Raw genomic sequence first — 26,133 nt, 5'->3', positions numbered from 1 at the left:
AGGGCAGGCCCTAGCTCCTCGCCTAGAGAACTGATTGATCTCCTCTGGTACTCTCTCACCAGATGGCTTGACTGTCTAAAATATACATCTTAAATCACCTCCCTGTTTAAAAGAAGTAAACCCCCAAAGGTATCCCGCTGACTATATGATGAAGTGTGACCCCTGGGAGGGCACACGCATTTCAATTAGGTTCAATACTAACCTACATTTTTCAGTTTCCTCTGTATCCATCCTGTTTTCCAGGCACGTGGAACGTCCAGTTCCTTCTGGAGCCACTTTCACAGGTGTCCCCACCGCCATTCCCATCAGGGCACACTCCGCGATCCTCCTGTACTTCCTGAGCACTCCCCCCGTGAGTGCCCTCCTGCCACTACCTGGAGACAAATGCTCTGAATGCCACAGTCCCGAGGCACTCACGAATGCTCACACTGCGGTGACCGTCCACACAGAACACCGTTCACACCCTGAGCACTGTTAGGAACTCCACTGCTGGGGAGCCGGATGACTGGAAGGCTATGTGCAGGCGAGGAGGCCTCATCGCCTGAAACTCCCAGGCAACACATGCGACAGAAAAATGATATACTGACAGGAAAAGTTTTGTGAGAGCTTTAATGGCACAAAATGTTTATAGCTACAAGTTATACATGTATTGTAAACTGTATATAACGATACAAAGTGCTAACTAAAATAGATGAAGAATGCGTCATCACTTTGGCTCAGTTAATTCCAATAATTTCCACAACGGGTTCATGAAAAAACTTATCTGACTGGCTAAGTCTTCAATTCTCATGTTTTTAGAATAGTAAATATTTTTGCTGCAATCACGGGAACTTGTTGCACTTTCCAATGTGCAAGTTTGTGCAGTTTTGCTCTTGATTCTATTTACAAACATCTTGAGCCAGTTTTCATCAAACATATGAAAAATGAAGCCTGCCTTTTTTGTCCCCAAATTGTAAACAGGTGTAAAGCTTTTTAAACATTAACCTCACAATTTCAACTGTTAATTGCTGAATTCTCCTTTCCAATCCACAATGTTTTCGTTCAACACAAATCCGGGTGTAGCAGTAAAATGTTCATCCCGTGTGTTAGGGCTACAGATACATACTACATGCTCTCATAATAAATTCTACTGTGATGATGTATTCATGTTTTAAGTAATTTTCCATAATTTCACTGATGCTTTAAGAAAAAGGGCAACACTATGTTTCTTTTTAACGCTGAAAGAAATCATAAACATACCCAGGTCAATGGCACTACTGATAGAACCGCTGCTGAACTTGGAAAGAGCACAATGCACTAGCTGCAAGAAGTCACTTTCAGGTAAAGTGTAATTTTACTTTTCCCCCCGTAATACCAATTGTAATAGAAATTGCATACTCTAGCAGTTTAGCTCGTCAGCTCTCCTAACTTTCCGGCCTTTCCAATTTTATTCAGGCTTTTCAAAAATCAGTGAGCCATCAGATTTACTTTCTTCCCAAAGAAATTCAAATATGAACACTTGAAATAAATAGGTTATAGAAGGCAAATCAAGTGTTACCAGGTTTAAGAGTAAGACAGAAACATGGTCTAGTAAAAAGATGTCCAAAATTATTTAGACATCAAATGCTAGAAAGAAAAAAGAAAATTACTTGCAAAACTAGGATATATCATCTTTCTTAAAGATAGCCAGCTATATTCTTGAAAAAAGATAAAAATTTTGTTTAATCTGTATGTTATTTTCCACTATAACACATCAATTTTACAAATGTTGATGTGACAGAGAAGAGTTATATAGTTTCTGCAAACTGGCAAACCTGGCTGTCATAGTGTTTTTATTCAAGTTGACCTGATGCACTTTATAGATTGCTAGTTTTAAAATTAACAATGGTTCTCTAAATAGTCACTATCAATGTCTATATCATAAACAGTAATTATTTATATATAAAACATGTGGTATCCTTCAGAGTCATGCTAGATGTTCTGAAATCCAAGAAAATGTACTCGAGATAACTGGTCATCCTGATGCTTTTTAACAATTTGGTCCTAAAGCTTCACATTTTAGAAATGAACAAACAAGTATATCATTGAAGGGATCTGTTGAGTGTTCTGAACTTTAAGAGTTTACCGTAACTGAAAAGACAGCTACAAGAGAAAATGACCAGTGCCTGCAGTCGCAGGAATCACCTTGGGAAGACTATACAGTAAACATTAATCAGTGAGAGATCAGAAAGAAACAAACGGCATCTTTTCAGAACGCTGTCAACTGTTCCCACAACCCAAGTCTGTTTTTCCAAGTTGCACAAGTGCTTGGAATAACTCTGAAACAATTCTCTCCAGAGTTTAAAGGCTTCAGAGTATAGGTGATGCTTCCTAAAACAAGAAGCCTGTATTAACATCACAAATTGGAACTCATTGCAAAGCCTCTTCTTAGAGAAAAAAAATAAAGAAATAAAAAATAAAAAATTTAAAGAAGGTCATGAAAAATTCACATGCAGCTAATTAACGTAAAAAATATCAAATACACACACAAAAATCTCAAAAAGCAATTTCATATATTTCTAGGCCTGAGACGTTCCTTATCAGAAAGAAAGATTCTACACCATAGAAAAGACAGCATTACAACATACTAGTATGAAAATCTGCTGATGTATTTTAGTTCTTATTCTATTTCATACCTATCAATTATACAGCTTGCCTCCTATAAATTAAAAGGCGCTATTAGGAGGCTTAGACAAAAAAGTGGCTCCAAAGCTGGTTTAAAATAATTTTTTTATTGCCCAGGATATTTTTTTCTTGTGCCTTGCTTTTTTTTTGTTTTGTTTTCTTTTTAATAACTATCAACTCAAACTTATGGAAACTTGCCTTTGTCTTGGGGGAAAAAAAACAACTAGACAATAAAGCTTCTTTTACATCATTTGCTAACCTGATCTCGTTTTAAGAGAGAGATGGTAGTTATGCTGCAAGAGTAAAATTTATACCATGAATGATACAGGTCTAGTCTGGTGGTACTAGAGATAACAGCATTGTTGACAAAATTATAATCTGCTGGTGGCATTTGCGGAAAAGAAGCCCTTGCAAATTTCTAAACAACAGTAAACTCTGTTAGGAAATTCTAAAATGTCTTCAGGCCAAAAAGGGTATAAGGTTAGTAAAATGCCTCAACAGAGTTTGAATAAAATACTGAATTTGAGTTACTGGAATTGGATATGTAAAAACAGGGTGGTAGGTTGGGTCATGCTTACAATGGTCTCAAGTTCAAATAAGCTACTGTGACAATACACCACTTCACAGGTCACACGCATTTCCAGGGGCTTTTCCTTTCCCTCAGTAGGTGCTGGCAGAGGGTGTGCTCAGTCGCTTTCCAATATAGATGCTGAAAGGAAGCAGAGGCATCATGTTTCACCTGTTTCAACAGTTCTATACCAGCTTGTCCACAGGTTGAACTCTACTTAAAACTCTTCAGTCTTTGTAAAAGGCTCTGAAGGTTTGTGGGTACCGCTCCCCAAACACCGTGAAATCATCACCGACTTTCTTAAAACCAGTCACCAGCCCGGCCAAACTGGTTTTATATGATTGTTTACTCATTAAATATCGGGGCTCGACAGCAAAGGGGGTAGTGAATAGACAAAGTAAAGCCAGAGAGAACAGATCCCTCCACAGAGTAAATACAGCAGCTCAACTCCTTCAAGACGTTCCTCTTTGGTGGACAGAAGGTTCTACTGACATTTCAGACACAAAAATATAGTAATATGTGAAACTATTCTGGTGCTCTATGTAGGACAAAAAAAAAAAACCTTAAAAGCTGCCAGTGCTGTAAAGACAGCTCTTACTAATAACTCCTAAGGATTAGGGGCCTTATAATACTTTTTCATGCCAAGCAAGTATTTGGCCTCTTCAACAGCAAAAGCAGAAGGGAAGTTAAGGAAAATATGTAACTAGCTTCACCTCCAGTGCAATTAAAGCAACCAACTTTTTAAACGCTCTTTTTACATTCATCTATAGCAATAGTTATACTTACAGCCAAGACAAACAATCTGAAGATGACTGAAAGAGAGACGGCAAGGTATAGAAACCAGTCGCTTAAGGGCAATGAACTGCTGTATAGGCAGCAATGTATTAAACTCCTACACCTGCCCCACATCAACCCCCACGCAACGGTCACACAGTCCCCTTCTGCACAAACCCCTTCTAGGTGGCTGTTTGTGATTACTGTCCTTGCTCTCACAAAAGCAGATCAAGCACCCAAGAGAGACAAGAGGGGTGTGTGGAAAGCTGTATGCAAGTTTCTGAGGTCGTGACTGAGAATCTCTCTCCAATATGCTGAGCTTCTTAAAGGGAAGAAAAAGGATGACCCATCTTCTGCATATCTTATACTGAAAATGACCCACTGGGCATGCTTAGAAGCACAACATACGTCTTGAAAAAAATTAACAGCTACTGTTTAACTCCTAAAATCTTTCAGAAGTGTAATTCCTCAATTGTTTAAATCAAGGAAAAAAAGCAATTTATTTAAAAGATGTGGCTGAGAAACTAATGAACTACACGTAAATATGAGGTCGATTTTAGCAAAATAAATGAAAATACTACAAAGTTAATAAAAAAGGAAAAAATTAGCACCAATCAACCTACCAGTTTCATTTAAAAAAACTATTCAATGTAATCAAGTATTTTCCCATATGAAAAAAAGGTATTTGCACTGACAAAATTTACATGCTAAAGATTAGTTTAGTTCACAAATTACTCAAGATTAAATATTACACAACAAAACCCAAAAAGAAAAATCAATCACAGAAGAGTCCACTTAAAATTGATCATTTAAGGGATTATTATGAACATCTTCTTTTCTTTTTTTTTTTTTTTTCGAGATGGAGTCTCGCTCTATCCCCCAGGCTGGAGTGCAGTGGCATGATCTCGGCTCACTGCAATTTCCGCCTCCCATGTTCAAGCGATTCTCCTGCCTCAGCCTCCCAAGTAGCTGGGACCACAGGCGTGTACCACCATGGCCAGCTAATTTTTGTATTTTTAGTAGAGACTGGGTTTCACCATGTTGGCCAGGCTGGTCTCGAACTCCTGGCCTCAGGTCATCCACCCACCTTGGCCTCCCAAAGTGCTGGGATTACTGGTGTGAGCCACCACACCAGGCCAAACATCTTATTTTCAAATAAGAAAAAACACTCTACTATTATTAAAAATGCTTATTTGTAGAACAATTGTGTGCCCACTTTTTTAAGTTCACCTTATTTGCACTGAAACATTGAAAGTAAAGCAATAAAAACTGCTTTCACATACATTTCTTCAATCTGAAAATAAGAGGATAAAATGAATGGAAAAAACTTCAGGAGTTGACCAGTACTTACCCTAGCCCCAAAGCCAAAACATGAGAAAGGAAGAGAGATGGAATGAACACCTTCAGAAATTCTGCAGAGAAAATACCCCCTTTCTTCATGGCTCCACTTTTCCTCATGCTTAAAGACACAGAACGTTTAGGGTGTCTGAAGTGGAACTCCCTGAGAAAGAAATTCAGAGGCAGATGTCATTTGCTGAAAATATCGTGGGGATTACCAGGCCCACTGCCTGTAAGCGTGCGCAGATCAACTGTGTCCACTGACAAGAAACATGTGAGAACTCACTTGGGTGGAATATTTTCGGGTCTACTGGACCAGTCTGATACCCAGTCCGCACTTTTCTTCAAAGCCTCAACTTCCTTCTCTCCTTCTACAACTTCTTCTTCTGACTGTAAAGAAGAATTCAAACTTTAAGAAAAAAAGGAAGACCAATTCCTCCTAATACAAAGACAAATCTAGACAGAAAATATACCAAACTCATAAGGTTGTGTCTCAGAAATTTTAGATAACAAACATGTTTTTCTAAAAAATGCTGAAAAATAATCTTAGATCAGAGTATGTAGTATCTTCAGAACAACCTGAGTGAGCTTCACTGTTGGGATATCTAAGCACAGCACAGGAACTGCATAAGACTGTATTTTGGGATGTAATGCTAAGGGAAGTATGAAAAACCTCGATAAGAGTTAAATCTGGGCAATACTTACATGGAGGTCTATTGTATTATTCTCTCTTGTATGCACTTAAAATTTTCGTAATTAGGCCAGGTGTGGTGGCTCATGCCTATAATCCCAGCACTTTGGGAGGCTGAGGCAGGTGGATTACTTGAGGTCAGAAGCTGGAGACCAGCCTGGCCAACATGGTAAAACCCCGTCTTTACTAAAAAAAAAAAATACAAAACTTATACGCTGGGCGCAGTGGCTCACGCCTGTAATCCCAGCACTTTGGGAGGCCGAGGTGAGCGGATCACAAGGTCAGGAGATCGAGACCATTCTGGCTAACACAGTGAAACCCCGTCTCTAATAAAAATACAAAAAAATTAGCCGGGCGTGGTGGTAGGCACCTGTAGTCCCAGCTACTCGGGAGGCTGAGGCAGGAGAATGGCATGAACTCAGGAGGTGGAGCTTGCAGTGAGCAGAGATCACACCACTACACTCCAGCCTGGGTGACAGAGTGAGACTCCGTCTCAAAACAAAACAAAAAAAACTTAGCTGGGCCTGGTGGTGGGCACCTGTAATCCCAGCTACTTGAGAGGCTGAGGCAGAAGAATCACTTGAGCCTGGGAGGTGGAGCTTGCAGTGAGCCGAGATCCAGCCACTACACTCCAGCCTGAGCGACAGAGTGAGATTCTGTCTCAAAAAAAAAAAAAAAAAAAAAAAAAATCTCATAATTAAAAAAATAAATAAAAGGAAATAAAAGGATATGCTAAAAATAAAACGATGAGAAGTAAAACAAAAATAAGTGAGAGATGTGATGAGGAAATAAATAATAGTATTTACTGAGCACTTAAAGGGGCAAATATTATTCCAAGCATGTTACATGCATTTTTTTTTTTTTTTTCTGGAGACAGGGTCTCCTGTGTCATCCAGGCCAGAGTGCAATCACAGCTTACTGCAGCCTCGAACTCCTGGGCTCAATTAATCCTCCCACCTCAGCCTCCCAAGTAGCTGGGACTATAGGTGTGTGCCACCACGCCCAGCTAATTTTTGTATTTTTTTAAAGAGACAGTGTTTCACTATGCTGCCCAGCCTGGTCTTGAACTCCCAGGCTCAAGGGATCTTCCCTGCCTCAGCCTCCCAAAGTGCTAGGATTACAGTTGTGAGACACTGCACCCAGCCACACGCATTAACTTTCACCTTGCAACAAATAACCCTATAAAAATAATTATTAAAATCCCATTTTACAGATGAGGAGACTGAGACATAGATTAAATAATTTGCCTAAGGTTCCACAACCAGTACATAGCAGGGCCAGTATTCAAACCCAGGAATACTGCATAGAGAGGCGCTACTGTTAAGCACCAGGATTTACTCTCTGGAAGGAGATTATATTTTTACGACAAATTGCTATACAAACATTTTCCAAGGTTTTGAAACTATGTTAGCCAAAAGTTTTTGGGAATAATCTATAATAAGTTGAGTCAGAATTTAACATCTGTCATATCAGATAAAATAAAAAATGTGACTTTTAAAAACTGCTAATTATAACCTAAAGTTTCAGGCCAAGAACAATTAACATTTCCAATAGCTCCCCTTTTAATAGAACCAAAAGGAATGAAAAAGTCCTAAAAATGATATTTATTTATTGTTTTATTTATTCAGTATTATTTATTCAGTTTTCTTTTTGAGACAGTCTTGCTCTGTCGCCCAGGCTGGAGTGCAGTGGCGCGATCTTGGCTCACTGCAACCTCCGCCTCCTGGGTTCTAGCAATTCTCCTGGCTCAGCTTCCAGAGTAGCTGGGATTACAGGCGCCTGGCATCACACATGGCAAATTTTTATATTTTTTGTAGAGACAGGGTTTCACCATGTTGGCCAGGCCAGGTCTCGAACTCCTGACCTCAAGTGATCCACGTGCCTCAGCCTCCCAAAGTGTTGGGATTACAGGCATGAGCCACCGTGCCTGGTCATAGTCAGTTTTAAGGAATGTCATACTATGACCCCAAACCCAGGGGTCTCAAAACTAAGAAACATTTTGACATTTTATTTTGTTTGACTAGGATTCACTCAAAAGAATGACCAAAGCTGTCATTCTTTTCAGTAGGTAGCTAAGAAATGCAGAGTCTGACATATTCACATGACTCTTTTTTGACAGGTCTAGTTCTCTGCGAAACAGCTACCCCAGGAAGGAGCTTCAGACAGGGCAAAGTAAAACCCCTGTGCGTGTCTGCTGCTCTTGTTAGTACCATTCTTATCTAGTTCTGCTGAACTTGGCAAATTCCACTGAATGACACAATGTAGCATTTAGGATTAAGCTCTTTCCATTGGCTATTGAGATTACTCAGAATCATGAGTTGGCTCTTTGGAGTAACACTGAAATCATCCTAAATCAAAAACAATAAACTGTTACAATTTACTTGCACATCAGTTGCTGTACACACAATATCTGACTATACTCAACATACTGCAGGTCGCTTCTGTTTAGTTTCCTGCTCTGGCCTCACAGGTCTCTCTTTAAACCTGCTCAAAGATTTAATAAGTTAATATTTCATAATTTCTGACAGAATGAAAATGCAGTAAGATTTCACGCTCTAATTTTTTTTTTCAAGAGGATGGAATTTTCTCAGTTGAATGAAGCAAAGTTATCTCTGGACAAGTGTTTTCAAAAGAAAACAAAACAAAAAAGAACTCCAGATAAGTTTCTCAACTTATAATACTTTAAGAATAAGAGTGGTAAGCTTTCCTCATTTACTACCACTCTGTGCTTCCTTTTATTAATCTTAAATTTGCCACTTTCAAGTTTTAAACTGCCTTCCAATTCTTAGAATTCCAGAATATGGTAAAAATGTACTTAATCTAATTATGTAAGATTTGTGCTTTTAAAATCAATAATCCTCTCTCTATACCTACATCTATTCAAAGAAGATTCTGGCTGGGCACCATGGCTCACGCCTGTAATCCCAGCACTTAGGGAGGCCGAGGTGGATGGATCACTTGAGGTCAGGAGTTTGAGACCAGCCTGGCCAACATGGCGAAACCCTGTCTCTACTAAAAATACAAAAATTAGCCAGGCGTTGTGGTGCACACCTGTAATCCCAGCTTCTTGGGCGGGTGAGGCAGGAGAACCACCTGGAAACAGAGGTTGCAGTGAGCCGATGCCACTGCACTCCAGCCTGGTGACAGAGTGAGGTCCATCTCAAAAACAAAAAACAAAACAAAGAAGATTCTGATCGTTCTAGCCTGTTCTCTCACATGGAGTTCTTTATTTTCTAATCACTTAAGTTTTCCTTCTCTGGTTTACCTCAAGGTCACTTTGTCCTCTAAATATGGATATTAAGCTGTATACCATGATTCATGTACAGATAAAAATCACAGTTTTACAAGAGAGGAAAAGGAGGACATTTTCCGTTTGGATCATTTTTCAGTAACACTCAACATTGTGCTGGCATTTTTGGTCCCAGAAACACAATGCAAAAATGTCTTCAATAAATAATCTATATTGCTTCTCGGACTTTTGGCTAAGATCAAGTGAAGAAACAATCTACAGTCTGTTTTGTGATACAAAATTGAGACTCTTGAGGATGATCATCCCAAAAACAGTTTCATGGTCTTTTTCCTAAGTGTGCACTGCCTTAGGCGGATTCCCCATACCAAAACTCAGCAGACATTTTTCAGTTCATTCTCATGGCTTTGTGAGCTCTCCTGTTATCAATAGAATTCATTTACTTAGTTCAGTAGAAAGAACAAGGGCCACAGACTCAGACCTGCTTTGAATCCTGGCTCTAACACTGACTTGCTTTGTGATCTTAGATAAGTAATCAGTACAAAGCCTCACTTTTTCCACTGGTCCATGGGGATAATATCACTGCTTTCACTGGATTGAAAACATTAAAAGAGAGGTGGGAGTAGTAACTCATGTCTGTAATTCCAGCACTTTGGGAGGCTGACATGGGAGGATCATTTGAGGCCAGGAGTTTGAAACCAGCCTGGGCAATATAGCAAGACTCTGTCTATACAAAAAAAAGTTAAAAAGTAGCCAGGTGTGGCAGTGTGAGCCTGTAGTCCCAGCTACTAGGGAGGCTGAGGCAGAAAGATTGCTTGAGCCAGGAATCGAAGTCTGTGGTGAGCTATAACTGCACCACTGCACTCCAGCCTGGGTGACAAAGCAAGACCCTGAGACACTGTCTCCAAAAAAAAAAAAGAAATTGAGCATCTAGAACATATCTAGTTAATGTTAGTGACTTTACTTCCTCATCTTAGAAAAGCTTGAACAAGATATATAGTCCTTATAAACACATATAAAAACATTCTATAAGATCAAGTACAATAACAGTCCTTTAACTGTTTTTTTAAGTTTCCTAACCCTAAACTTTCTTCTTATTGAGGAAGAAAATCAATTTTCCCAAATCCTAAAGAAATTAATTTTTAAATTGTTGTTTCTTCCATTAAAAAAAGGCAATGTAAAAGGTTTTTGAAAGTTTAAACTATACCTACTGACAGCTCCCTTATTAAGTCTTACTCAACTGTTATCTCTCACAGGGGTTAGACTGTCTTTCCAAACTCTTCCCTTTGTTGAAACTGACCGATATCATTGTGAACATAAAGTACCTCCTCTTGATGACAGCCTATGCTCTTTTAGGGATTTGGTCCTGCGAAGGAATCAACACTGGCAAACCTACCAAAGGCCAAAAACCTGACATTTTCTTTCCTGAATTTCAAAAATTCCTTTGGAATTCCAGGGTAGATGCATTCAACTCTAGAATTCCGTGTAAATTCAATATTCAGTTAAGCCTAATTGCACATTTGCAACTCCATGAGCCAGGAAAGCACTTACCACAGTGCTCCACGGAGTTATTAAGTTCTTAAGGGAAAAATGTATGCAGAGAAGGGGAAGAGAGTCTAAGGTCAAATAAGCTTGGGAAACATTTGGTTTAATTAAACCCATTTCTTTTTTTCTTTTTTTTAGAGACAGAGAGTCTTGCTATGTTGCCCAGACTGGACTCAAAACTCCTGGGGCTCAAGGGATCCTCCCACCTCTACCTCCCAAGTAGATGAGACTACAGGCAAGTGCCACCATGTCCAGCTTAAACTATAATTTCTTTACTGCAGGAACTGGTCAGAATTACTCATGCGACTACCAGGGTGAGAGTGTGGGGGAACCTGGGGCTGCATTACCTTCCATTTATTTGACCTTTGAACAAACATTCTTGAAAACACATTTTGGAAAATGCTAATCTAAACTTAAAGCTTTCTGTATAAAAGGTGATATGGATTGAAGAAATCCTCCTCAGGAAAGACCACAGCAAAGAATTTGATTTCTCTCTTGGATTCCGTGGTACACTTTCCGCTATGGAGACTTTGTACGCTTTCTTCTACATCAGCTATAGCTTACTGCATGTGGCCAAACTGACATACATAAGCCAGCAACTCAAATGCTGCAGTCAGATCATCTTACTACATGACAGCCTGCTATTGTGAGCTTCTCTATAGTATAAAGCTCATCATCATGAAATAAATTTGTGTTGAATCCATAGATTTTCCACATTTCAGAGAAGAGCAAAAATAGAGCATAGGAAAGTATGGAGGAATTCTGTGGCCTTCGGAAACAGAAAGAATACTGGGTGGATCTAAGACACACAAAATATTTCTAGTGCCCAGGACACAGAATAGTGAGAATCCGACAAAACAAGTTTTTGTTGCGACTCATTCAAAGGTTCATTCAATATTTTTCAAGCACCCTAAATACGGGAGAAAAAGACAATGGTTCCTGTCCTCAAGAATTTGTACTCTAATGACACTTTAAGGTGATCTTACATATCAATAAAGTTAAAGGCTGGCTATGAGTATTCTAAATCATTAGCCACAATTATATACTTACCATATTTTAAGTTTTATAACACAAACATTTGTAAGATTTTAATACTATATCCATCTACGTTTCCAACGCTGTCAACTCCTAGTAAACAATATTTATCTTGAAGGAATCCTGCATAATTTAGATAAATTTAAAATTGATCTCAAAAGCCCCTGCTTTGATTTCAGATGCAAAAAAAAAGTCTTCATGTCTAGTTCTAACACAACCTTCATCTTCATTTATTCTGTGGTCTTAAAGCATCTATCTCAGTTTTTTTCTACTTATAAACTCAAGAAACTAGCCTGGAATATTGGCATGATTTATTATGGACAAGAATTTTCCAATTCTTTTAGAGTGACAGGGCCCAAAATCCTTAGTTGTAAAGGAGTGCGACAAGAACTGTATCATCCTAAATAAATTCCAAAATCAGAAATTCAGTAATAGCTTCAAACTATTCCTAAAAGTCTTCACATTTATTTTAGCAAAATATACTTAGAGAATTTACATCTTTCTTAATTGTTTACTGTAAATCAGAATCCCCCCGACACACCTGAGAGCTATGGTCCCTGCTGGTGTGCATTTCCACATCAAACATGATCTGCCCATCTTCTTGTGGCGAAGGGCTAGAAGAGAAGGAATTTAGCTATTAGTTTTAATTCTCACTTTGTCAAATGACTTAGTCTCTACTAGAAATTAGAAAATTGAAAGTTACAGCAGTATGGCTTTGAAAAAGCAAATCAGAAAATGTATCATAACCCCATACAAGAAAAATTTATGTGATATTAAAAGGCTAAATGAAATTGAGCATTCTTACTCCCAAAATGTTCTGCACTTTTTCAGTAGTAATGAATTCCTTCAAAATGATAAATTTGCAAAGGAAATACTACCTACAGACACAAACTGTCACATTCTCTTATATTTACTCTTTTGTCCATTAAAGGTAAAATAATCTTCAAATTCAGGAACCTCAGAGTTCTTTTTCTCAAAGTTCCCTCATCATTAAATAATTCACCAGTAGTTCTCAAAGTGCATAAGGTAGTCCTCAAAGACGCTTTCGGAGGGTCTTTGAGGTTAAAGTTCCTCTTAATACTAGTAGGATTTATTTGTCTTTTTCATTCTCATTCTCCCATGTGTATACTGGAATTTTCCGAAGGTTACGTGATGTGTGATAGCACAACAGTTAGAATGCAAACACAGATGAGAACCAGCTGTCTTCTATTAAGCTTGGTATTAGAAATTTGTAAACGTGTAAAACAATGCCACTATTCTTATTAACTTAGAGGGTTTATAGAAAATAGGTATTTTCACTAAACAATGCTACTTATGTTAAAATGTATTATTTTTGAATGAATATGTATTTTCTGAGTTTTAATTTCTAATATAGTAAATATCAAAATATATAAACCCACAACAAGTCCTTTGGGGTCCCTAATGATTTTTAAGAATGTAAAGGTACATAATGACCAAAAACTTTGAGAACCACTATTTCACTTATTTCAGAAATATTTGCTTTGAGATATTTCAGAGTGAATTATATAAGCTTATATATTAATATAAAACCTTTATGATTGCACAAAATACATTCTTAGAACTGTAAAAATTTACAAATAAGTTTTTAGACAAAAACAACATGATCACAAACTGCACTTGATACAAGAGATGAACAGAAGGTGCTAAGTTAATTTCTTAGCTTTATTAATGATTTCTTGTGTAAAAACTGAAAGTCACTGGGGATCCTTCACTACATACACAAACCCTCCCCCAAAATCTAAAATAGAAATAAAAAATATTTGGGGCTTAACTTGCTGAAAGGAATAGATATTAACTATTAAAGTTATCAAGAGCATGTATATAATGTTAATTAATGTATAGAGACGTTGGTGAGACTGACTCAGAAATAAGATCGTCAGAAATTTATTAGACAGATTAGGCCTAGGAGTCTTTTAGACTGGTATAATTGACATAGGAGATTCTTAAATGGGGACAGGAAAACAGAAAAGCTGGTTCTGTATCAAACCAACGTCATATATATTTAGGAAGTTTTTGTCTTGAACTAGCACAGGAGTCAACCAGAGCTGGGCACTCCTACTGGCCTCAGTTTACTATCTTTGTGCTCATAACATTGTTGGGTTCACAGCTACACATCAAGTTAAAGGTCAGCCTTACACAGCCGTGACCAGGTCAAGGCAGTCAGGGTGACAAAGTCAAGAATCCTATGGAAGCATTGCTCTGCTTCTATATGCTTCTTCACACTGGCACCAACCTCTTCTCTAAACTGTTTACTCCTCCTAACAATTTGGAATGCATTAGAGCTTCACCCATGGCACATATTAGAATCGGCTGGGGAGCTTTTAAAATATTGTGACGTCTCTACTCTGCCCCTGTCAAACAAAATGAGAAGTTCTTGAGATGCAGTCCGTGTGCTGGCATTTTTAAAAGCTCCTGGGTGAATCTAGTGCGCCGTCAAGGTGAAAACCCCTGTGACAGGGTGAAAGGCAAAGCAGAACACACTGGGGTTCCCAGCTAACAACCCCTGTGGCAACACAAATATTTCTATGGAATATTTTTTAAGTCGAAAATATACATAAATCAGCTCTAGGACTGATACCCAACAACCCTAAAACTTTTCCCCCTACAAGAAACACTTCCCAATGACTTTTCACATACAGAGACGCATGGCAATTCAAATGATGTGAGTTTTGAAGACACTCCTCAATGGTAAAGTGTGTTAGTAGGCTATCCCAGAAGACTTGAGTTCTAGGCATTCTCTGAAAGATGACGACTAATCTAGGGCCTGGAGAGACATAAGATGAGGGGTAGAAAAGTGTTCAAAAGCACTTGCCATGCCTCCTTCTCATATGCTTTAGCAACCTAAACTTAAACATGATCATAGGAGGGTGAAGGCATATTCAGTCACATGTAAAACTGCACCATAAATGAAGTAAGATGAACAGACAGGTAAGCAGGTGACTCTTCTCTGCTCGACAGCACCATGTGAACAACAGGCTCATGGACACCGTGGTATCAATGATCAAGGCCCACACACCTGAACGTAGAGTGAAAGCCTTGTTGACAGGCCGTAACAAGCAGAAAACTTGAGAAACCCATCAGCGAGTTCCATAATATAAATATAAATCTTCATTTGGAAAGACAGACTAATGCTGTAGCTACTGGAATCAAGGGCAAGCTGTTCAGAAGAGAGCCATCTGCTCTGGTTCCGCTTATGACAAGAGCCATCCCAGGCTCTAAGAAGCACAGGGACAAGTCAGGGATGACACGGGGGTGGCGGGGGTGCACAGTGTGCCACAGAGCCAACAAACCAGTCCCCCACTGCCTTGGCAACATTAGTGGATCATAAGCCACTCAGGAAGTTGGACATGATTTAACTCATTTCTCCTTTTTTTCACTTCTTCTGATAAGTAATAATATGTGCAATATACACAATTTTTACAAAATACAAAAATGTTAAGAAGAAACATATCCATACTGCATTCCTAAAGATAGTCACTGTTTACGTTTCCTTAATGTGCTTCCTGTGCATTTGCATTTTCTAAATGGTTAACATCAGTTAACAACTACCCAGAAGGTCATCCAGTGCCCCATAATGCTAACAGTGTAGCTGTCACTGAAACAAGAATTTTTTAAATGGCATTTAATATCTAGCCCTTCTGAAAAAAAAAAAAAAAAAAAAAAAAAAAAAACAGAAAATTTTATACTAAAAAATAATGACCTAGTTTCATTCCAGACACATATCTTGTTGTATTCTTACTCTTTCACCATAAGCAGTCCTTAATCCATGGAATTAGTTTCTTCAGCTCAAATATAGAAAAATGAGGTCTGAAACAAAACATCCTCTGAGAAAGTAGAGGAGACTTCAAAACTATCTTTACAGACCTTGTTGGTGCTTCCAACTGTGCAAATATTGCTATAACGTGAAGCAACCTGCATTTCCTATGAGTCAAACATTTATTGAGTGTCTACTACATGCCAGCACCATTACTGTGAAGCTAATAAAAATTAAACATGGCCCCTGCCCTTTGCAACATCAAGATCTAGAAGGGAAGACGGATATATACAGAGGTAACTAATTCAAGGCGGTCTGTGATCTGTAAAACAGGGACACAAAGAAAAATGGGGGAAAGTCAGACTAATTCTATAAATTAGCATTTATGCCACTGAATTTTAAACTGATAAACTGCTAAAAACAATCTAATCTGGGTAAGAAAAATGACAATCTGGGGAAAAACAGTGGGCACTGAAGCACCCGTCAATTAGCTGTTTCATATGAACACAATATATATCTGTGCAATATATATTATACTGCAATATATCAGAAGGCATATTTTGCTAAGTGAAGATTTAAGCAAATAAATTTTTCCTAGAGGGAATGAGCCCTGTAAACCACCTGTTTCCTGAATTCCACCAAAACATGGGTCTCACTTACCTGTCACAGTGAGAACTGCCTCTTGAACTACTCTGTCCTGATTCATGTTGTGCATCCAAAAGAATCTTCTCCATGTCTCCATTGTGGATGGAGGATGAGGACGGTACGTGTTCCAGCCCCCCATTTTTCCCATTGCCATTATCATTGCCATTGCTGCTGTTCATGGGTAGCTCCACCCAGGAACCTGTTGGACAAGTCAGATAAGTTAACCACAGCAGAACTGAAATCTGTCATGTGCACACAGATGTGAATATGGTGAATCCAGATAAGAATTCTGACTCTCCTCAAACCAAATGCACAAGTATTCTGAAGAAAATAAATAAGAAGTAATAAAAGTCTAAAGAGCTATATAGTTCTGTTCCTGAAATAGCTCATGCCATCAACTGAGAAGCAGCTTGAACTCTAAAACATCTCAGAAAGTGTGTTTTTCAGTCAATTTTCTCTCTGGGTAAAGCTTAGTTTATAATAACACTCTACTGAAAACTCTGAGGTTGCTTTTCAAAAAAAAATTGCTACTTTTAGGCTATTTACCGTTAACATTTTAGTTGGTGTATATATACACACACACACTTTCTTCATCGTCTACCTAAGCTACTCAGCTGTATCTGCTCCAGAAATGAAATAAATATATCACCTACAAATTTCATAAAAGGTCATCTAAGTAAGTTAGCAACTATACCCTACTTAGTGCAAACAACTGAGAAACTCCTAGAGAGGGAACCTAAATCCAATAGCAAAAATTTCAATTTGTGCACAAATCAGGAGCATAAAATTAACGCAGCTGGTTAACTAAATCAGGTGACAATGCTAAAAATTCAGAAAAAAGCTTTATTTCTATCTCACTGATTAGTTTCTTCATTTCCTTTATATCTCATGCTTTCTAGTCTTTCTCCTTTTTTACACACTAAACATACCTTGTGAACTTGTCTTTTTTGTCTTCTCTCCCACGGGTTTCTACTTTCTAGGGTTTTCATTAAACCCTCTTGATTTGGGGGCAGAAACAACTGCACATCAGCTACAGGCAAACACGAAAAGTTTTCTTGGACAAAAAGTTGAAGGGGTGGAGCCACAGAAAAAGGGGATGTGCCACTGGTAATTCTGCATAGGTCTTGAAAATATTTATTGGTCCAATGAGTCTGCTAAACGTATTAAGGTGCTTTAATTTTAACAAGAGTTGAGGCCAGGTACAGTGGCTCACACATGTAGTCCCAGCACTTTGGGAGGCTGAGGCACCAGGATTGCTTGAGTCCAGGAGTTTGACACCAGCCTGGGCAACATGGCAAGACCCTGTCTCTACAAAAGAATAGTAAGTAAATAAATAAATGAATTGTTAACAGTAGCCAATAAACTAACTTCACAGCAAAAAGAGATAGTGGTATATTTTGTTCATAATTTCCACTTCTTACAATAAGTTTTGTTTTAGAAAATGTAACCAAGCAGCTTGGCGTGGCCATCCCTCTAAACTCCCAGCAGAAGTGTTAGAGAGTTCCAGGGATGAACAAGGAGTTCCATCAGTAAGCTGAAGTAAAATCATCAAAACTGGCTCAAACTCTAAAATGCACTCTAAATGTGGCAATGGCTACACCAATTCCAGAGTGAACTCAACATCGCCCTCACAAGAAGGAAAGCTCCAAGGCAGACCTAGCTGGGAGTCTGACCCCATCACTTCCTGTCTACCTGTGTGAGCCGAGCTTCGGCTTCCTCATTTGTAAACAGACATAATAATAACACCAGGGTGCTGTGACGATTTAATAGTATCAAGTGCTGGTAACTAGAAGATGCTCAGTTATACACTAGAATTTACACTTATAAATACTTAGAACCCTTTCCTTTCCATTTGAGGCAGCCCCAGTGGCTACCACCATCCCATAATCACCACCAATTCTTTAGGACTCTGCCGCCAAACGACACAGTTGTACAACATCTCCATGGCCTCATTCTATACACACATAGAATGGACACAGGCTAGAGAACTCAAAATGGATTAACAAATACAACTAGCAAAGCTAAGAGAGATCTAACATTGAAGATAATTTATCTCAAGTGCCTCTGGAGTGTATAATATGCCAAAAGCATCCCTAAATTTAGAGCTCTGCAACATATTTCAACTGGAGAGAAAGGGGGTGGGGGAGAGAATATGTATATAAAAACAGTTTTTTTTCTGACTCTGTTTGTAGGATTTTCAAACTTATTTTTAAACCAATGGGACCAGTTCTTCTTGTATAGAAGCCTAATGCGTACAATAGTAACAAACCAAAACCCAGAGCTGCTCTGACAGAAGCAGAGCTAAGGAACCAGGAGTTCCAGATGGGTCTCTGTGGAAGCCAGTCTCCCCTAAAATACAATTAATATTCACTTGAAGTAGGCAATCAAAGAGAAAAAAGGGCGTAACAAACAGTATCAGGTTTTCTGGTCCTTACTTTTGTTTTTCTTTTGAGACAGTCTTGCACTGTCACCCAGGCTGTAGTACAGTGGCACCATCACAGCTCGCTGCAGCCTTGATTCCTGGGCCCAAGCAATCCTCCCACCTCAGCCTCCCAAGAAGCTGGGACTACAGGGCACATGCCACCATGCCCGACTTATTTATTTATTTATTTAGTAGAGACGGGGTCTCCCTACATTGCCCAGGTTGGTCTCAAACTCCTGGGCTTCAGCAATCCTCCCACCTTAGCCTCGCAAAGTGCTGGGCTTACAGGTATGAGCCACTGCTCCCAGCCTGGTTTTGACTTTTTTGAAGGACTTTCAAATCAATGTCTGGATCTTATTTTCTTCATTAAAAACACATAAGCAATCATAATCTAATATATACTTTAGGAACTTGAACAAGACATACCTAGAAAAGCTTAGTAAAAGTGATCTCTGCTGTGGCCTCCACACTCTGTAGCATAACTGAAAGCATTTCTACTTAAGGCGGACAATTTGTACTTGGGATACACTGGTATAGTGTGGTCAGGGGCTGAGACTGAAGCCAGGCTCCCACTCTCAGTTATAGCTGTTACCCTCGCACAGGGTACTTAACCTCTTTGTGCCTCAGTTTTCTCATCTATAAAACAGAGATAATAACTGTATCTACCTCGAAGACTTTGTTAGGAGGATTAAATGAATAAAGCACGCAGAACAGTAAGAAAGGTCCCTAAGAAAGTTTTAGCTACTACAATTACATTCTGTATCATAGAAAAACCATTCCTTACTGGAAAAATGTGTTCCTAGAAAACGTAAACATCAGTACATAAAATTAAAAATTAACATCTCTCCCAACCTCCCATTCCTACTCCTAAAGGAGCCACTTTTGACAGTTTCACATGGAGACTTGCAGAGTTTTTTTCAATGAAATATAGGTCTGTTTTTGCTTTTGTTTTTATAAAGAAATGGAACTGTACCATACACACATACTGACATATTCTGTAAGTCGTTTTTCAGATGTCTTCCCTATCAATATATACTGACATTCATTCTTTTGAACAACTGCATTGCATCTCATCTTTTATAAAGATATACCACACTTTAACCATTATCTAAATGGCAATGGTTAACTACTACTCAGATGGTTGTTTCTAATACTTTGTTATTACAATCAGGGCTTCAGTGAACATTCTGGAGAATAATTTGACAATAGATATTAACAGCCTTAAAAGATTTCCTTAAAAGGAATTTTAATTACCTTAAAAGGGTAGATTTCTTTTAATTAAGGGTAATTCTCTTTCAAAAATATCATCTATGGAAATACATAGTGGTGCAGAGAAAGTTATGTACATAGGCATTAAAAGGCTACATATTAGTCTTTTGAGTAACACATAAAAAAGCAAATTTGTCTTCCTCAATAGATGAACAACACGTCTGTTTCCCATCACCCGATTCGTTCCTGATTTACAGCCTCAGAATTACTCAGTGTTCTAACTCTACCAATCCTCACAGAGTCCCTTTTTACTTGGAAAGGAAACAAGGCTAGATAAGAGGTTTGTGCTGTCCAAGCAACACAAAGTAGAAAACAACCACAGAGTGAATTCTCCTCCTAATAATCGAGCTTGAAAACTAAAAGCTGGAAGCTTTCTCCATTATTTAAAAGACTTTACAAACTAAGAGCTGTTCCTTATGCCAATTTGTACATAATATGCAATGACATGAGATATTTTCCGGTTTGGGTTCTTGGGAATGACTCAGAGATTCAGAGAAACTTCTGTGAATGCTTCTCCATTCTCTAATATAATAGATCGTGAAGGGTGGTCCAATAATTGTGATTATACTCATTGCTGTGTGTTGCATGATCTTTACAGTTTTATAATCACTAGTTCAATCCTCTTGCAAGAAGAAGAGGAGAGGAGCTTTGGGACAAGGGGAGGAGAGAATGAAGGGTATTTCTCCTCATTTTTCCCCTAAGTTTTCAAGGCCCACATGTAACTTTTTTGAAATTTCATTATATTTACATTCTTTCCTCAAAGCTTTTCATTCATTATTGAAAGGAATCCAGACCAGGCCAACCCGATGCTGAAATCCAGACCAGGCCAACAAGAGTTACTGGCATTCTTCTTAAATAAAAAAAATAAATAAATAAAATTTTAAAAAGTTGGTCTTTTTGCAGAAGTATGTATTTACATACAAGTTATGTAGGTATTCAAAACATTATTATGAGGCAGTGACAATCCATGAAGGCCTTAAGAGTACTCTTCATAACAGGAAAGCAAGGACATTGTGCTTGAACATGTTTCTATTAAAAAAAAAAAAACAGAGTTTGTGACCAGCTTGGGCAACAAAGCGAAACTCCATCTCTACAAAAACTAAGTTAGCCGGTGACCAGCCTGGGTGACAAAGTAAAACTCCAACTCTACAAGAAATAAAATAATTAGCTAGATGTGTGGGCATACACCTGCAGTCCTAGCTACTTGGGAGGCTGAGGCAGGAGGATCACTTGAGCCCAGGAGGTCGAAGCTGCCATGAGCTATGATTGCACCACTGCACTCCAGTTTGGGTGACAAAGCAAGACCCTGTCTCAAAAAAACAAAAAACATAAACAAGAAAATTTGAAAAGAAAAAAAGGCTGTACTTCTCAACAACAAGAATTACACTACGACTTACACTACTACTTTGATTTTCTTTATTCGACCTATTGAATCTTATTCAAACATTCTTAAGGAAGTTGATAGTTTTCTTAACAATAAAATAAACTGGACAACAGCCTTTTGACTTGGAAGGAGTTTGGGTATTTGCCCTGTAATTTTTAATGAAAGTGAACAGTCTCTCCACAGCAGTAAAGTTAAAAAAAAAATCACAGAAATACTTCACTATTCAAATACTTCAGTAATTTGCTACTGAAACTCTGCTTTGACCCCTGAACCCAAGGGGTTCTGTCTTGACTCTACCTCAAGACAGACCATAGGTCTCTCAGATTACAGGCTCAAGCCTGTAATCCCAGCACTTTGGGAGGCCCAGACGGGCGGATCACGTGAGGTCAGGAGTTTGAGACCAGCCTGGCCAACATGGTAAGAGACCAACCCTCTCTCTACTGAAAATACAAAAATTAGCCTGGTTTGGTGTCGGGCGCCTGTAATCCCAGCTACGTGATGAAACTTCGTCTCTACTAAAGATAAAAATCCCAAACGCAAGATAATCTGTGCATTTCTTCTCCTGTTTTTCAGTTGTGCAACTTTACCCAACAAAGTCCTTTGACTTATCAGCAGTTTGGATAGTACTAGATGCCTGAATAAGTTGTTTTGCCCATTGCCCAAAAATCACTTCAAGGAATTCAATGAGGCTTCTTGTTTTGTTCAGTGCAGTGTTGTGTAATCAGCTAAAAAAACGAACAGAGTAAGAGGCAAGAGGGGAGTAATTAAATATGGCAATATCTAAAAGCTTTTCAGAAAGCTCAATCTATCCCACATAAAATACTTTCTATCTAGCAGATTTCCCAAAGCATCAAAAAACATTTTGATATCCCATGCAGGCTGAGTGTACTTCCACCTCTGTAAGAGCTGATGTCAGCCAAGCAGGAACCGACTGGCCAAAGACATCAAACTCCTCGTAGGTCTGTCAGACACCAAGATAAACAATGACATATGGCTCAGCCTTTTTTTTTTTTTTTTTTTTTTTTTTTGAGACAGTGTCTTGCTCTGTCACCCAGGCTGGAGTGCAGTGGCGCGATCTCAGCTCACTGCAACTTCTGCCTCCCGGATTCAAGTGATTCTCCTGCCTCAGCTTCCTGAGTAGCTGGGATTACAGGCGCCCGACACCAAGCCAGGCTAATTTTTGTATTTTCAGTAGAAAGGGAGTTGGTCTCTCACCATGTTGGCCCGGCTGGTCTGGAACTGACCTGACCTCAAATGATCCACCCGCTTTGGCCTCCCAAAGTGCTAGGATGACAGGTGTGAGCCACCGCGCCCTGCCTGGCTCAGCCCTTTTTGTTGTTGTTAAAGGGTCAAAGGAAGATGAAAATCCCTTTGCTTTCAGTGAAATCATGTACACCTACCAAGTATCTTCACTCATAAGAAAATTGTACAATTAAGAAACAGAATACTAAAAAGAAACAGAAAGGTGGGCCACCTTTGTGAATTAGGTGGCATAACACACTGACAAAATAAGACACACACACCAGCAGGAGGTTCTGCACCATTGAAAAGAAGTCCTGAAAAGCGACCGGTGCGATGGCTCAAGCCTGTAATCCCAGCACTGTGGGAGGCCCAGACGGGCGGATCACGTGAGGTCAGGAGTTTGAGACCAGCCTGGCCAACATGGTGAGAGACCAACCCTCTCTCTACTGAAAATACAAAAATTAGCCTGGTTTGGTGTCGGGCGCCTGTAATCCCAGCCACATGACGAAACTTCGTCTCTACTAAAAATACAAAAATTAGCTGGGCGGGTGGCAGGCATCTGTAGTCCCAGCTACTCGGGAGGCTGAGGCAGAAGAATCGCTTGAACCTGGGAGGTGGAGGTTGTAGACAGAGCGAGACTCTACCTCAAAAAAAAAAAAAAAAAAAAAAGTCCTGAAAAGAGCAGTAGACAGGCTGAACATCAGAACCTCCGCTTTGCTCCCAGCCGGTTGTGAACTTGGACAAGGCCCTTTACTCTAGACCTGTTTCTGTACAGGTAAACAACAGGAGGCAGTTAGCTAGCTCTGAAGTTTCTTCCCTTCCTAAAATCTAAGACAGTATGCTAAACATGGGCAAATAACTTAAAATTGCATAGAAATATGTGATACAAGTAACGTTTAAAGACTCATACATTCATCCTAATTTACTGTGGGAAATAATATAACCATCTTACATTCTGGAATATATGACACTTAAAGGTTTTGGGAATTAACCCATCAAAACCTGGAGCAGCAGCATCCATCTTAAAATCTCCAAACTCCATTGCTACCTGGTGAGGGCTGAAACTCTCTTCCCTAGAATAATAATCTTCAGGCCACACTGGAAGCACCTCCCTCTTAGGAAAGATACTGCATGACCTTTACGCATCCAAGTGGTTTTGAAAAGACTTCATCTGGCCATATGCTCACTGCTCCCATTACCTCTTTCCCAAGAGTTGAATTAAAGAAAGGTTAGGCAAGAACCCTTCCAAGAAGGCTCCCGGTTCTCACGACTAGGAACAATCTGAGGACAAGATGTCTGGGCAGCGGAATGTTATGAAAAGACCCTGGCCTGGGTTGTCTATCAGCCTTGTCCATTAACTTTCAACTCCCCGAGTGCGTTTTTAATTCCGTTTCTTTAAATGCATGGCCCCAGACTCCGTGACGTGTGCAATCCTGGGTGGTTCAGGAGGCTGCTCTCAGCTTTACTGGGTGCACAACCCATCGCTTTAAAAAAAAAAAAAAAAAATCACTTGGGCAACTTCGAGAAATCTAATAAAAAAATAAAAAAGGAAAAAGGAGAAGCAAGGCACAGCCTCTCACCCCACACGTGACTGAAGCCACCCCTAGACCAGCAAATGAATTTTCCTGACAAACATGTGGCAACAAAGGAATGCTCGCTGCGGGCTCCCGCCAGACGCTGCCCGCCCGCGGGCCCCGCACACCTGATCCCCGACACGTCCCGCGGCAGCCGCCCGCCCCGCCCCGCCCCGCTCCCGCGCGTCCATCCCCCGGCGTCCCCGCCGCACGTCCCCATCCCGGCCCACGTCCCCTTCGCGGCCCGCTCCGCCCACCCGGCCTCCCCGCCCCCCAGGCCCGCCCCCGCCCCGCCCTGCCCGGCTCCGCTGCTGGGGACCGCCCCCCCGCACCAGGGGGATCCGCGCTACCAGCGGCGCTCCCGGACCGCGAACCCAAACGGCCCCCGGCCCAAGACCCCAGGAGGCAACAGAGAGGCCCGGAGCAAGGCAGGCGCCCCTCCTCCTGACAGGGGACGGGAGCTGTCAGTCACCTGGACATCCCCGGCCTGGGCCAATGAGCTGCCTTCTCCTCCCGCCTCCCGCACCGCGCCGGTGGCGGCGGCCGGGGCTGCTCCTCCTCCCCCATCCCCTTCACTGAGCCCTCGGCCCCGCACTCACTGTTGAGGCCGGCCGGCGGAGGCAGAGACTGGTCACTTTCCTCGCAGTTGTTGTTGTTGTTGTGCAGGGTCGGCGGCGGCTCGACTAGGTGGGACGACATCGTCGGACAGCTGGCAGGGCTGCGGCAGCTGCAGGACCGTCTCCGGCTCTCAGGCAGCAACACAACAAGCCGAGTCCCCCGCCCCCTTTTCTGCGCCTGCGCCGTCCCTCCCCTGCCCCTGACGTCAGGGCCCGCCCAGGCCACGTGATGACAACACAACAAGCGACCGGACGGGGCAGGGGCGCTCCCCTGCGGGCCCCGGACGTGGAGACACTCGAGTCGGGCTGACGCGCGCGCCGGGAACGAACTCTTGCGTGTGACTTGGGATGACCGCATGGGATGAGTGATGCCAATGGCACTGGGAGAGAGGATGAGGAAAAGCGGAATGAGGAAGTGCGCTCCTGTGTTAGCGCCCGTGCCTCCTCTCACACAGGCTCCACACTGCTGCACCCAGCCTTGCGCATGCATCTGTTTTCTACCTCTTAGGACTCACTTCTGCAATAGGTGTCTTGGGGACACAAAGGAAGCCCCAAACCCAGGTGCCTCCACGTGTAAACTCCAAATAAAGCTGCTGAAACATCAACACTTCATACGGGAAACAAGGGAAGACCGCCCCCAAATTTAATTGTTACAGAATTTTTAAAATATCGATAACAAACACACCATCATTGTAAAAAAAAAAAAAGAGAGAAGAAAAGGAAAGAAAGAAAAAAAAATTCAGGAAAACAGAGAGAAGAAAGTATTCACCCAAATCCCATCGACTAATCGATTTCTGGGACATGACGTGGGAAGCCGTTTATCCTGTACGTGGATGACGTTAAACTATGTTCCTCAGCACACCTCTTGCTTCACATCTCCATGTCTTCGTCCAGTCTCCTTGGTCTGCTGTATGAGGCACATGTTTCTCTCAGTCTCTAACTTGTGTTTTAATTTTTTTTTTCAGTCTGTAGAAGCTTAAGGTTTTCATGTAATCAGATTTATCATTCTTACATGGCTTGGGGAGACCTTCACACCAAGATTATTAATCTATAATTCCCTTATAATTTTTCTAATTTTCTTATAGGCTTAACTTTACATTTAGAGCTCTAATCCATCTGAAATTTATTTTCCATATGCTGTAAATTATTTAACTTCAATTCTTCCCAATTTTGTAGCTCATTGACCCAATAATATTAATTTTAAGCCATCCTTTCCACCCTGATTTGAAATTGCACCTTTGTCACTCTCTGAATGCCCACAAAAATGTGAGTCTGTTTCAGGGCTATCTGCAATACCTCTGTTAGATAACTATTAAAGTTTCTCTTCCTTTGTCTTTTTCAGATGTTAATGGATAGTTACTCTT

At 40.3% G+C, this 26,133-nt stretch overlaps 1 protein-coding gene across 2 annotated transcripts; it reads right to left on the bottom strand.

The window, feature by feature from the left end:
* Positions 1 to 591: 591 nt before the first annotated feature.
* Positions 592 to 25,604, bottom strand: BNIP3L (BCL2 interacting protein 3 like). Of its 2 annotated transcripts, none has more exons than XM_003272892.4 (6): positions 24,752 to 25,604; positions 16,277 to 16,460; positions 12,383 to 12,455; positions 5,610 to 5,713; positions 5,337 to 5,486; positions 592 to 3,352 (listed from the first exon to the last, which is right to left on the bottom strand). In XM_003272892.4, the coding sequence occupies exons 1-6, from the start codon at positions 25,257 to 25,259 to the stop codon at positions 3,304 to 3,306; spliced, it is 1,068 nt and encodes a 355-aa protein (XP_003272940.2). In that variant the 5' UTR covers positions 25,260 to 25,604; the 3' UTR covers positions 592 to 3,303. The 2 variants fall into 2 exon arrangements, with proteins under 2 accessions (XP_003272940.2, XP_030672858.1); XM_030816998.1 differs by lacking the exon at positions 24,752 to 25,604 and adding an exon at positions 17,191 to 17,450.
* Between the last annotated feature and the right edge of the window lie 529 nt (positions 25,605 to 26,133).

Source organism: Nomascus leucogenys, chromosome 8, assembly GCF_006542625.1.
Source record: "Nomascus leucogenys isolate Asia chromosome 8, Asia_NLE_v1, whole genome shotgun sequence".
Taxonomy (NCBI): domain Eukaryota; kingdom Metazoa; phylum Chordata; class Mammalia; order Primates; family Hylobatidae; genus Nomascus; species Nomascus leucogenys.
This window is presented reverse-complemented; position numbering and strand designations above follow the sequence as displayed.

Coding starts and splice junctions, on each gene's coding strand:
- BNIP3L (XM_003272892.4), bottom strand. CDS start 25,259: ATGCATGCGCAAGGCTGGGTGCAGCAGTGTGGAGCCTGTGTGAGAGGA. Junction 16,461..24,751: donor TCCGCCGGCCGGCCTCAACA/GTGAGTGCGGGG, acceptor CTTGTCCAACAG/GTTCCTGGGTGGAGCTACCC. Junction 3,353..5,336: donor GTTTTGGCTTTGGGGCTAGG/GTAAGTACTGGT, acceptor GCTTCCTTTCAG/CATCTATATTGGAAAGCGAC.